Source organism: Lepus europaeus, chromosome 18, assembly GCF_033115175.1.
Source record: "Lepus europaeus isolate LE1 chromosome 18, mLepTim1.pri, whole genome shotgun sequence".
NCBI classification, from domain to species: domain Eukaryota; kingdom Metazoa; phylum Chordata; class Mammalia; order Lagomorpha; family Leporidae; genus Lepus; species Lepus europaeus.
Window position 1 is genome coordinate 3,167,568 of NC_084844.1, and position 13,622 is coordinate 3,181,189.

The 13,622-nt window shown below is 60.4% G+C and overlaps 1 protein-coding gene across 1 annotated transcript in view; it reads right to left on the reverse strand.

Moving 5' to 3' along the window:
• The window catches only part of PGS1 (phosphatidylglycerophosphate synthase 1), a 40,317-nt gene extending 27,265 nt beyond the window's left edge, over positions 1-13,052 (reverse strand). The window contains exons 1-2 of the mRNA XM_062175648.1: positions 12,919-13,052; positions 1,590-1,779 (exon numbers count right to left, since the gene is read on the reverse strand). Coding sequence (XP_062031632.1) covers positions 1,590-1,779; positions 12,919-13,052 — 324 coding nt within the window. The remainder of the gene's footprint in view (positions 1-1,589; positions 1,780-12,918) is intronic.
• Between the last annotated feature and the right edge of the window lie 570 nt (positions 13,053-13,622).

A 13,622-nucleotide genomic window follows, 5' to 3' on the forward strand; every position in this document is an offset into this window, starting at 1 on the left:
AGAACAGCAGCGCCATCAAAGGTGGGCTCCAGAGCAGGCGCACGTGGGAGTGAGGTGCGAGCGGGGCCCAAAGCATGGCTGTGCCTAACGCCCTGTTGAGAAGGAACCTCAGGCCAGTCCACCTTGTCAGCACAGAAGGCAGGCCTCTGACCTGGCCGAGGCACGGACACGCCGTGGCCAAGGGCTCAGGTACAGGAAAGAAATCACGGCAACTTCCCAAGTTTGCTTCTTCTGTGTGGAGACGACTGTGAGGAGGAGCACCAAGCACGCTGGGAGCAGTGGGCACAGGCGACCGAGGCCTGTCTGCTGCTCACTGCGGCCACCAGGGCGCTGTGGCAAAGGTGCGGGACCAGACAGAAGCACCCCTCCCCCTCCCCGCAGAACAAGGGAAGAAACAGGTATGCCACTCCTTGTGATCCAAGCCACAAAAATCTGTCCCGATTTGGTCCAGAGGCAGGGACCGGCCCCTGCGCCCCCCCCCCACCACAGGCAGATACACGGCACGGCCAGGCCTCTGGGTCAGGGCTCAGCCAGGGGAGACACCGAGTTGTTCACCCAGCACTGATCAGGAGACAGGAGCCGCCTTTGAAAAACACGTTTCTTCAAGCCCAGGAGAGAGCCAAGTGGGGCAAAGAGTGGGCGGCGGCGGCAGCAGCACCACTGCACCCATGCAAGGTGTGCAGGCAGAGGCGCGTGTGCGCGCACGCACGTCAGGCCAGGGAGGAACAGGGACCAGCTGCACGCACGGGCGCACACAGAACACACTCTGGGACCCACCGGAGAGAATCAGCTGTGTGGCCCCACAGACAGAGGGCAAAGGGAGAGAACACGGGCAGGCATGCAAAGGGAGGGCCTTCACCTTCTGCACCCCCACTCCGGCTCAGCACTCCGCCTGGCTACCGGACCCACCCTTTCAGCCCCACACTCTGCTCACAGGAGTGCAGAGTTCATGCTGCTACACATTACTTCACTCCAATCCGCAGCTTAACCACAAAGATCGAGACTTGGCGTGCAAACCTGGTTAACACGCTGGAAGCTGAACCCCCCGAAAGGCCAAGTTTGCCTCACTACCAGGAGAGGGACGGTGCACACCGCAGACAGCGTCGCACAAAGAACCAGGGACAGGAGACGCCAAGCCAGCATGTCCCAACTCCCAATCCCCTCACGTCCGGTGTATCACGTCCTCTAAGGCAGCGCCGCTGCGTTGAGAGCCATCTCCGGAGCCGGAGTCCCTGGTGCAGGGGCTAGGGGAGCACTCCCCCGCATCTCCCTGTGCAGGGAGGTGCCGTGGAGGCTGGAGCCCTCACATGGAACAGGGACGCAACGCGCCCACAAGAACCCAAGCCCAGGCCTCGCCCTCACGGCTCCCTGCCCTGAGCTACTCCACTGAGAGCCAACCCACACACAGGGAGCCTCTGACTGTGGCTCGACTCAACCACCTGGGAAGTGAAACCTAAGAGGCAGACCACAAGGACTGAGCTGAGCAGCCACCAGAAGCTTCCAGAACCAAAAGGCCTCAGGACTCACGACCGGACTCCCCCAAAATTCTCCCTCAAACTCTGTTCCCCTTTCCGCTAGACACGGCTTACCTTCATGAGCTCGAAAAACTCTGCCGGGGAAGACAGCACCCTGACGTGGGAACTGGAGACTCCGAACTCTGGAACCAGGTTTCTGATCCACTGGAACCTGTGCACACCCTCGGGACACAGGCAGCAAGGCGGTGAGGTGATCTGGGGAACCGCAGGGGACAGCAAGGGAGCCAGCAACAGCCATGGTGACCTGGGGGAGGACACACAAGGGCTCACACTCGGCCGGGGAGGACAGTTCAGATTTTCTAGAACATTTGCAAGTGAGCCCCAGTCAAGCTCTGCCAAAGGGTTTATCCTTCACCCTCCTCCCTCCTCTCGGGACATGAAGGACCCACTGGCTGGACAACTCCAGAAGTACCCTGCCTGTGGGCAGACCCCAAGCTCTAAGTGAATTCCAAACACAGGGACCAACGTTAGGGCAACCACAAGTAACTCGCAAAAGCCAACGCAAGGTGAATCATGCCCACTTCCAACAAACACACCTGGGGGAGAAAAGCGGGCCAGTGCTGTGGCACCGTGGGTAAAACCACTGCTTGTGTCACTGGCATCACACACAGCTGGGCTGGGTTTGATTCCCGGATGCTCCACTCCTAATCCAGCTCCCTGCCAACACACTTGGGAAGGCAGCAGAAGATGGCTCAAATACTTGGGCCCCTACCAGCCACGCTGGAGATCAGGATGGAGTTCATGGTTCCACACTTCAGCCTGGCCCAGTCTTGGCTGTTGTGGGTATCTGGGAGTGAACCAGCAGATAAGCAGATCGATCGATCTCTCTCCCCCCCACCCCTGGCCCTGTAACTCTTGCCTTTCAAATAAAAAATAATAAAAATAATATGCATGGTAAGTGAAAACATCCCATGTGGTGAAATTTATAAAAAATAAAACAGGGCTGGCGCCATGGCACAGTAGGTGAGTCCTCCGCCATCCAGGGAGTGAACCCGCGGACAGTAGACCTCTCTCTGGCTCTCCCTCTCACTGTCTGTAACTCTACCTCTCAAATAAAAAATAAAACCACACCACCCTGCCTGCAGAGAGCCAGGGAAAGACAGCAGAACAAGGCCAACCTGCAGAGGCTTGATCGTCCGGCTAAGGCCCAGAGGAAGCGCGGGGCTTCTGTCCCGGGAGAACCTGAGACTCTGTTCTCTAGGACTGCGATTCGCAGTTAAACGCAGAAGCAGGGAGAGGTCAGAGGTGACATGAAGGGCCCCTTCCTCTCCGGGGGGTCGCACCCCGTCTCCGGCCAGCAGGACCTGACCACACCACCTCACCCTGGGCAACCCCGCCGTGCACTGAGCACCTGCAGGGCAGGGGTGGAGGGGCTGCACACAGACCCCGCCCTGCTGTGAACGCAGTGCTGCGGACAGGGACTCTGGGGAGAGCACGCGCACGCCAGGGCCTGAATGGCCACAAGTTCCAGGAAGATGACCTCACTTGCGTGCTGCGTGCTAAAGCGCCAAGTCTTCCCAGGGCTCCTGAGTGTCCCTGCACAGACGCCAGATGGCCCCGCTGGGCTTCCCAGAAAGCCGCTCGTCTGTCATGGCCGACTCACTGCCAAGAAAACTTGAGTCAATGGCGAAGGCGCTGGCTCTCTGGATCCGAGAAGGCGGCTGGCCTGGACGCCCACTGCATAAGTGGAAAAGCGCACTTCCCCCCGCCCCCCGTCATCCCTGGAAAAGGCGACAGCACCCACGAAGGGAAGGCCCAGACACCTGAGAAGTGACTGCCCCCAACTCCCCAAACTATGGGCTCTGCTCCCACTGCGCCTGGAAGAGGAGGGGGAATCTGTTCTAGCAGGAAGCCACAAGACAACGGGGAAGCTGCACAACCATCTATCAACTGGAAGCCCCCAAGGGAGCCTCGGCTCCAATATTCATGAATGAAACAGTGTTCGCGGTGGGAAGCCCTCGGCACCACCAGCTCGCTGTACCTCTGCCTAGAGCTTCTCCCCACCTTCCAGGAAGCCAGGCCACCACACAGGCTGAGAGACACACCAGCTCCCAGAGGAAGCCACGGGAACACTCGTGGCACACGGCAAGCAGAACAGGTCAAGTGTCAACACGAGGGGCCAGCGCCGTGGTTCACTTGGTTAATCCTCCGCCTGCGGCGCCAGCATCCCATATGGGCACCGGGTTCTAGTCCCGGTTACTCCTCTTCTGGTCCAGCTCTCTGCTGTGGCCCAGGAGGGCAGTGGAGGATGGCCCAAGTGCTTGTGCCCTGCACCTGCATGGGAGACCAGGAGGAAGCACCTGGCTCCTGGCTTTGGATCGGCGCAGCGCCGGCCATAGCGGCCATTTGGGGGGTGAACCAACGGAAGGAAGACCTTTCTCTCTGTCTCTCTCTCTCACTGCCTAACTCTATCTGTCAAATAAATAAATAAATAAATGTGTTGGCGTGAGCCCCAGTGCAGGTCCCGAGTGAGCACCTGTGATGGACCCAGAAGGTGCACATGGAAGGGCCGGGCAGTCTGCCTCCCACCACCTCAGCAGCCTCACAAACTGACACCAAGAACCACACGAGAGGAAATGCAAATTAACTACATAAACAACAACACAAGGTGAGCTACTGGGCGACCAGAGACCTGGGCGACCAGAGACCTCGTCACAACCTGCAGGAGTCCCAGCAGGAGCGCAGGAACTGACAGAAACCTCCCTCCACAGAGAAAGCTGAGAACCTCACAGGGCACACACACCACGTCCACGGGGGAGCCGGGCCCACTGGCCACCTGCACCGGAACCCTCGGGCCTGCCAGGGCCTCCCTCCCAGAGCTGCTGAGGGCCTCTCAGGCTGGCTTCCTGTGGCACCTGGGTACCCACAGGTGTGTCTTTGACAGGAGCACAAAGACAGGTTGGTTTCAGGGATTCACTGTGCAGCAGACCCAACCTTTAAGTGACAATCTGACATCCCTGAAAAGGGAGGTGCTCTGAAGAGGAGCCGAGTGTGTCGTAACAGTGTCCCCAGTGACAGCACACGCCCAGGAGGCCACGCGGAGGCTGGGGACACGCGAACTCTAACTGCAGCGTGGCAGCCACACAGAGTGCCAGTGCCGCGGGCGCCCCGCAGCTGGCTTCGCCCAGCCCTGTTCGGGGCCACTTCTCCATGCAGGCGGCACCCGCGGGGGTTAGTTCCCGGCTTTCTGAGTTTTCCCAGAAGAGGCTCCCCCCACCCTGAGTTAGCAGCAGCCCCACTGCACAGCAATCCCCAGCCTCCAGGGGCCAACCACCTGCACACACAGCTCCTCTCGCACCAGGGCCGCTGACTGAGAAAACACTCGTTCCCGGCAACGCTCGGCCCCGAGAGACTCGAGGAGGCAGAGCTGTGGTTACTTCACCAAACTTCGCCGAACAGCAGGGCTCCACGTGTCACATCGCCCTGCAGACAGCTGCCACACGCAAACCCCGCTCCCCGGTGTCCTCTGTCTCTTATCTCTCTCTAGATACCATCTACCCTGCTTCTGGGAGGAGGGTCTGCTCATTCCTCTGGAATGCTGGGAAGAGCTGTGAACAGGGCTGGCACAAGAGCAGGTGGCGCCCCCACAGTGCCAGGGACCTAGCGGCTGTGCACACACCTCAGTATCAACCAAAACAACGCAGAACCATCCACAGCCTGCGACCCAAATCGTGAAATGTGCCAGAACCAGCCAGTTCCAGTCACCACCCACCCACAGGACACCTGACTGGGTACAGGTTCCATCCCAGGATTGAAGGCTTCCCACGGAAACTGAACCGGGGAGTGGGCCAGGCCTAAGCACTGAAGACCCTCGATCTGGGGACGCACCCCTCCATCCCGAGGAGGGGCACGGGCCAGTGGGCATGGGGGAGGGGAGGTTTCTTGCCCCCCATCTCAGGAGGGATCCCCGTGTGTACCGCCCTGGCCAAAGAGCAAGCACGTGGGTGCTGCTGTCCCAGCCCTGACCTAGGGCGGCCAGCAGGCAGGTGCAGGCAGGACAACGCGCCCCACACACCCTCCTGAGAGACACAGGACCACGGCAGGTCTGAGCTCACAATACCAGCAAAGCAGACACACCCAAACACACCTGTTACAACAGAAGGGACTTCTCCCTCTTGTGGGGAGACAGGAGTTTTCCATTTCACCCTTTTCTTAAATTTACTTTTAAAGTCAGAGTTACAGAGAGAGAGGGAGAGAAAGAGACCCTCCCTCTGCTGGTTCACTCCCCAGGCGGCTGCAAGGGCAGGCACTGGGGCCAGGCTGAACCAGGAGCCAAGAACTCTCCTCCAGGTCTCTCACGAGGCTGGCAGGGGCCCAAGCACTTGGGCCATCTTCTACTGCTTCCTCAGGCCATTAGCAGGGAGCTGGGTCGGAAATGGAGCAGCCAGGACATGAACCGGCGCCCATATGGGATGCCAGCATCGCAGGCAGTGGCTGCACCTGCTATGCCACAGCGCCGGGCCACTCACCAAACATCTTGAAGCTGCGATTGTTCTACAGAAAACCACCGCACACCTCGTTTCCCCTGGATTGGCAAGGATGTGCCTGGAGGTTGGCCAGGCTCCACACTCTCAGAGAGGTGCCAGCGAAGACCCCAGAGAAGCCCCGTGGCCAATGTGTCAGCCTCAGGCAACGCCTCCACACCTCTGCATTTTCTGAGGACACATCGGCTACCCCTAAAGCTGCAGGACCCGGCTCACTACTGATGGCACACAGGCTGCTGGCCAACTTCTTAGGGTGTCCTGCAAACAGGGAATGTGTGGCCTTGGACCAAGGAGACGGCGGGATGGGAGGAGTGCCTGCAGCCTCCACTCACAAGTGCACAGGAGCACAACACAGTGCCGCACTCGCCGTGCCGCACCCAGGGCAGCTGCGCAGCCCCCTCTCGGCAGGTGCAGAGCTGTGGTCTGCAGGCCCCCGAGCACTTCTGAACCCCAAGATAAAAATCTGTGCTCCCAGCTCTGTGGCTTGGGTCCCATCCCAAACTGTCCCAACAATGAAAAAAAGAAAGACAGTTTGAAAAGAAACTGCGCTCTCTGGACTGCAATATTTTCAGAAACTACTTTTTTAAGAAAAACCCACCCTGCCCTGCCAGTCACACGCACTGAAACACGAAAAGCGAACTGGCTGATGAGAACCCAGCCACAGCCACAGCGCTTCCTGGCTAACGCAAGAGCCAGACCCAAGGAAGGGAAGTGAGCGGATTCCCGTAGGTTACAAAAGACCCAGGGCCGCCGCACTCCCACAGCAGGTCCAGCACAGGAGGCCAGGCTGCCGGCGCTCGGCTACACGCTCACCGCAAACTCGCCTCCTGGCTTTGCCAAAAGGAAGTCGAAGATGTGCACTCACTCCTCACCCCCACCCCCGGCAAGGCCAAGAGTCCTAATCACATTTATAACCCATCCGAGTGCCTGCTGAGAATCAACCACATGTTCTGCTGCTCCCAACGGCCCTGGCTGGCCTGACCGCAGAGCGTGATCACATCAACGTGTGCACAGCGGAGCCCACCGGCACATGTTCCCCAGGCTGGCTTCTGTCCGCCGGCCAGCACACCACAGCCAAGATGGCTCTGGACACTCGTGTTAACTGACAAAGCTACAACTGGGAAAGTCGGTTCCGAATGTTCTCTAGCGTGCTGCAATAACAAATTTTAATTACTCAGGAAAACTATGCTATCTAAATAGCCCCTTCCCACTCATGTCACTGCTATAAATTTGCCAAGAGACAGCTGCTGCGAACTCTGAGTAAGGAACGCGGTCAGATGTTCCCAGAACACGCAATCTCTGCCGTCGGCTGGTGCCTAGGGCGACAAGGACAACTTCTCTGCGTCAAACGGAAGAAAATGTGACAAAGAACAGCCGCTGGTTACCTGTTCTCCTGTCACTCACACACACACTCAGGAGCACGTAACACAGAACACGGACGTGTGTCGAAAGTAAGCCGTGCTGCACACATCGCTCCAAGTGGAACAGCTCGGCTCACTGTGCCCCCTCCTACCCAGGAAGACTGGACCTGAGCAGTCACAGACTCTATGGCAACTCTGAAGTAACTTTGTGTCACTGAAAGGTCTGCACAATTAAAAACCTGGGACCTAATGGTTATAAAGAAAAAAGGTAAAGCTTCTTTATACGCAGCCAAGTTCAAGACTAGCACCAGTGCCCTCCTGATGTGCTTCCCGCTAGGTCTTGCCTACTTCACACACACAGCACATTGCAGTGTCACCCAGAGACGCCAAGAGTCTCCAGGCCTCTCCTAAGCTCCAGTTCTGCCACCGTGATCCCAGCCCTCACCACCTCCCCGCAGCCCCGACGCCAGCTAACTGCCCCTCACGACCCTCCAGGATCCCCACGAGGCCTCTTTCCTGCTCGTTCCAGGGCAGTGTGCCCCTCGGCGTGCAGCCACCCCCATTGCCTCATGCATCCCCTCTTCTACTCCCCACTGCCCTGACCGCACGTCAGCCGCTGTCATAGCACGCCTGGGCTGTCACCCAAAGGTCTGTACACAGACCCTGAGCTTCCTGGGCTTTCGGGAGCTCCTCCTTTCCCAGCCTCCTCCCCCCTTTCCTACCTAGCACCTGGCAATGGTTCAAGCACCCGTGGGACCTCAAGGCTGCCTTCCACCACGTCCACGTCCCTGCCCCTTCTTCACCCAGCCTGCTACCACCCTTCCTCCCATACAGCACAAGTGACGCCGTCCTGCCCTCCTGGGGGCTGCCATGACCCCTACCCGAAATCACTCCCCAGCAGTCACCTGCCCCCGAGCCTGACGCCGTCCTGCCCTCCTGGGGGCTGCCATGACCCTCTACCCGAAATCACTCCCCAGCAGTCACCTGCCCCCGAGCCTGGGCATCCCGAAGCCAGAGCTTCCGCGACACCGAGCCCAGGGGTTCTACACAAACATGGTGACTGACGGAGGGACCCACAGCGCCTGCTCAAGCATCAGTGTCCTCAACAGACGACATTCCACACCACTAATTCACAGTCATTTTGTAAAGACTTATTTTTACTTATTTGAAAGTCAGGATTACAGAGGAAGAGGAAGAGACAGACAGATCTTCCATGCACTGGTTCACTCCCCAAATGGCAGCAACAGCCAGGACTGGGCCAGGCGGAAGCCAGGGGCCACGAGCTTCTTCCGGGTCTCCCATGTGGATGCAGGGGCCCAGGCACCTGGGCCATCTTCTGCTGCTTTCCCAGGAGCACTAGCAGGGAGCTGGACCAGAAATGGAGCAAAGCCGAGGCTCCAACGGGCACCCGGATGGGATGCCGGCACCACAGACGGCGGCGTGACCTGCTCCGCCTCAGGCCAGCCTCTGCAATTTGAAGCCGAGCTCCTGTCTCTACGGCCGTCTCTCTGCCGGAAAGGAAACCACAGCAGTGCAAAACCGCTGTCGGTGCTGGCCACGGGGCTCCTCGGCCACGCCCACCGAGTCAGACTGGCCAGCCAGAATGTAAGACTGCACTGAGCTATTAACGAATGAGTCAGTGATGGCAGAACCGCAAGAAACCACATCACTCGGGGAATGAGGAATCGGGACACACGAGTGGGGAAGGGAGGAAACGCAAGTCAGCAGCCGGCAGGGGGGAGTGGACGCAACACGGCGTCCCCCCAAGACTCAAGAGACACCGGCAACTAAATAAGGCAAAGGAATGACCAGAAGCCTACAACACCCCCAAGACCGTCCGCCCCCCTCCCTCACCAGACAGCGCTTCTACGAGCTACAGAGCAGGAATTGGACTTGATGCTCAAGCACCATTTCTGGCTGAACTACCGACCCAGAGAAACAACTCCAGCGTAAGCCAGAAACGGCGGGAGAGGGGAGGCGCTGTGGCACGGAGGTCAAGCCACATGGAGTGCCTGGGATGGAGTCCCACCTCTGCTGCAAGCCAGCTTCCTGGTAACCAAGCGAGCAGGCAGCAGGAGACAGCCCAAGTACTCGGGTCTCTGCTGTCTGCACGGGAGACCAGATGGTGTTCCTGGCTTTAACCTGGCCCAGCTCTGGCTGTTACTGGCATAACATCCAGAAGTGAACCGGTGGGTAAAGATATCGGTGTGTGTGTGTGTGTGGTCTCCCTATCACTTGTCCTTGCAAATAAATAAATAATTCTTTAAGCTGCTGTTAATTAAAAAAATATATGAAAGAAGGCACTTGGCCAAGCAGTTCACTCACCGGCATTCGGTACCAGAGCGCCCTGGTTCCTGATAACACGACCCTGGGGGGCAGTGAAACTCAAGCAAGGAGTTCCTGCCACCCATGTGCCAGACCTGGACTGAGCTCCCAGCTCTGGACATCCGGGGAGCGAAACAGTGGGTGGGAGCTCTCTAATAAAAAAATAAAAATTTGAGGGGCCAGTGCTGTGGCTAGCAGTCTGCGGTGCATCATCTCAAATGAGTGCAGGTTCGAGTCCTGGCTGCTCCACTTCCCATCCAGCTCTCTGCTGTGGCCTGGGAAAGCAGTGAAGATGGCCCAGGTCCTTGGGCCCCTGCACCCACGAGACCGCCCAGAAGAAGCTCCTGGCTCCTGGTCAGCCTAGCTCCCGCTGTCGTCATTTGGGGAGTGAACCAGCGGGTGGGAGACCCCTCTCTACTTTTCAAATAATAAATCTTTTTAAAAACAAACAAAATTTTTGGGGCCGGCGCCGCGGCTCAAAAGGCTAATCCTCCGCTTTGCGGCGCCGGCACACCAGGTTCTAGTCCCGGTCGGGGCACCGATCCTGTCCCGGTTGCCCCTCTTCCAGGCCAGCTCTCTGCTGTGGCCAGGGAGTGCAGTGGAGGATGGCCCAAGTGCTTGGGCCCTGCACCCCATGGGAGACCAGGAGAAGCACCTGGCTCCTGCCATCGGATCAGCGCAGTGCGCCGGAAGCAGCGCGCCTACCACGGCGGCCATTGGAGGGTGAACCAGCGGCAAAGGAAGACCTTTCTCTCTGTCTCTCTCTCTCTCACTGTCCACTCTGCCTGTCAAAAAAAAAAAAAAAAAAAAATTTGGGGGGCCAGCGATGTGGCTCAGCAGGTAACGCCCTGGCCTGCAGTGCCAGCATGCCATATGGGCTCTGGTTCTAGTCCTGGCTACTCCACTTCCGATCCAGCTCTCTGCTGTGGCCTGGGAAAGCAGAAGATGGCCCAGGTTCTTGGGCCCCTGCACCCGCATGGGAGACCTGGAGGAGGTTCTGGCTCCTGGCTTCGGATTGGTGCAGTTCCAGCCGTTGGGGAGTGAACCATCGGATGGAAGACCTCTCTCTCTCTCTGCCTCTCCTTTCTCTATGTAACTCTGACTTTCAAATAAATAAATCATTAAAAAATAAATAAATAAATAAGGCCGGCGCTGTGGCTTAACAGGCTAATCCTCCGCCTTGTGGCGACGGCGCACCGGGTTCTAGTCCCGGTCGGGGCGCCGGATTCTGTCCCAATTGCCCCTCTTCCAGGCCAGCTCTCTGCTGTGGCCCGGGAAGGCAGTGGAGGATGGCCCAAGTGCTTGGGCCCTGCACCCCATGGGAGACCAGGAGAAGCACCTGGCTCCTGGCTTCGGATCAGCGGGATGCGCCGGCCGCAGCGGCCATTGGAGGGTGAACCAACTGGCAAAAAGGAAGACCTTTCTCTCTATCTCTCTCTCTCACTACCCACTCTGCCTGTCAAAAATAAATAAATAAATAAATAAATAAACAAAGTTTTAGACATTTAAAAGGGGCTGGTGCTGTGGTGCAGGTGAAGTGACAGCGTATGAGGCCGGCATCCCACATCTGAGTGCAAGTTCAGGTCCCGGCGGCTCCACTTCTGACCCAGCTCCCTGCTAATGCGCCTGGGAAACCAGCAGGAGACGCCGCAGGTGCTGGGCCCCTGCAAGTACGGGATGCCAGAGGCACAGGACACAGCTACCCAATATCCACACAGCACCACATCCACCCCTCTAGGATTTCTTTTAACGGAACAAATGTAAGGCCCAAATCTAATAAGGAAACCACCTGGATTCCCTCCTTCCCAAGTCCTGGCTGGGGAGGCGCAGCAATGGCCTCCGTCCGATCTCCCCGGAAGAGCTGCGGCTGCGGCGGCCATGTCCCAAGCTCCACACGACCCCAGGCCTGAGCCGAGACCAGGCCCAGGCCTGAGCCCTGGGCAACACGTCTGAGGGCCCCAGTCCTGACAGGCAGGAACTCCAGAGCCTGCAAGGCTGCCGCCCGAGGCTCACGCCGGTGTCGGAGCCATGGCCACGGTTCCCAGGAGACAGGAAACACCGCCAAGAGCCACAAGTCCAGGAGCTCATGGCTGACACCGCCAAGGGTCCCCCCAGTCACCCCAAGAGGTCCAACAGGGTCTGAACCGGCCGGGGGACGGCAGCACCGGAGAACCGCCCCACTCCCAGAGCGCCCCGGAGCCCTGCCGCCCCGGCCTCCATCTGGACCGAGCCCACTCTGTGCCGTGGACTCACGCACGCCTGGGAGCCCCCAGCTCTGCAGGGGCGATGGCCCCTCATCCTGGGTGGCGGGAAGGCTGTTCACTTTCTCACGTGGGTGCAGTACGATAAGGAACACATCGCCCCAGAACTGTCGGGGTGGCTAGCCTAGCTGTGTGTGACGCGCAAAAGGAAAAAGCCGAGGCCAACGCTGTGGCGCCGCGGGTTAAAGCCCCAGCCTGCAGCGTCGGCCTCCCATACAGGTGCACGGGTTCAAATCCCAGCTGCTCCACTTGAGGCTCCAGCTCCCTGCTAATGCACCTGGGAAAGCAGAGGAAGGCGGCCGCGGCCCCAGGCCCCTGCAGCCTCGTGGGAGACCTGGAGGAAGCTCCTGGCTCTGATTGGCCCAGCTCCGGCCACTGCCACCATTTGGGGAGTGAACCAGTGGATGGAAGAGCGCCTCCCAAATAAATAAAACGTAAAGGGGCGGCGGGGGGGGGGGGGGCACCGAATGAATTCCCGCCTCCCTTCTTACAAAGCGCTGGCGGCGGCGGCCAGCCTCCGAGGTCAGCAGGTGCCCTGCCGCCTGTCCACACTGTTCAAAGCCTATCTCGCCCGTTACACAACCGCTCACTTCAGTATTTTTCCAGAACACTGGGCCCTTTGAAATTCGCTTAGGGGAAAAAAACAAACAAACTTCGAGTGGGTCCTCGCGCGGCCTGACTCAGGATTGCCCCACAGCCCTCCCCGGCAGGATGCGCCACGCCGCGGACGCGGGCCCCCGGCAGGCCTGATCCACGCCCGCCCCGCCGAGGGCGCGCAGGGCCGGGCCCCCCCTCCACAGCCCGCCCCGGGCCCAGACCGGCGGCCCCTTCCCGGCCGTGAGGGGGCCGCTCCGGGGACGGCGGCGGCGCGCACGGGCGGCGGGGCGGGCGCGGGGACCCCGGCCCAGCCGGGGCGCGGTGGGGGCGCCCTCGGCCCCGCCGCCGCTCTCACCTGCGGCGCCGGCGGTCCCGGTTCCTGCCCAGGCGGTCGGACAGGCGCCCCAGCAGCGCGGCCAGCCCGGGCCGACCAGGCAGGAGGCCCAGCAGCCGCCTCCAGAACACCGGGCCCGCCGTCGCGGCCGCCATGGAGACTCGCCGCTTCCGCTTCCGGCGCGCGCGAACTTTATTGGCAGCGGCGGGCGCGGACACGGCGGCAGTGCGCAGGCGCGGGGGTCTGGGGCGGTCTGGGGTCGCGCTCGCTCGGCTCCTCGGCCGCTGCTGCCCGCGTGTGGGCCCCTCCACGGCCTCAGTGGCCCCTCAGGCCAGGCCGCGGTCGTCTGCGGCGGTGTGGTGGGAAACGCAGCCCCAGGCCTGCGCAGGTGTGCGCATGCGCCGTCCCTGCCTCGCCGGCGGTCCCCGGTGCAGGGGGCCCGCGGGCCGGGAACCGCTGCTGGCGGGAGCTGCTGCAGGCTCACTCGATGGGCGGCCCTGTGAGGCGGTCAGCACTGGCCCACGGGGCCTGGCTGGGCCACGCCTGCCGCCCTGGGGCCCGGAGCGGGGTCCGCACTCCTGGGGGCGGCCTGGGGCTGAGCACCGCGCCCGGCGCCGCCTGGGTTCCCTGGCTCCTTTTCAGCTCCCGCTGGTGCGGACCCTGGCCACCCTCGCGGGGGCCTGGGCTGAGCGCCAGGCTCTTGTCCCGTGCGTCTGCAAAGGGGA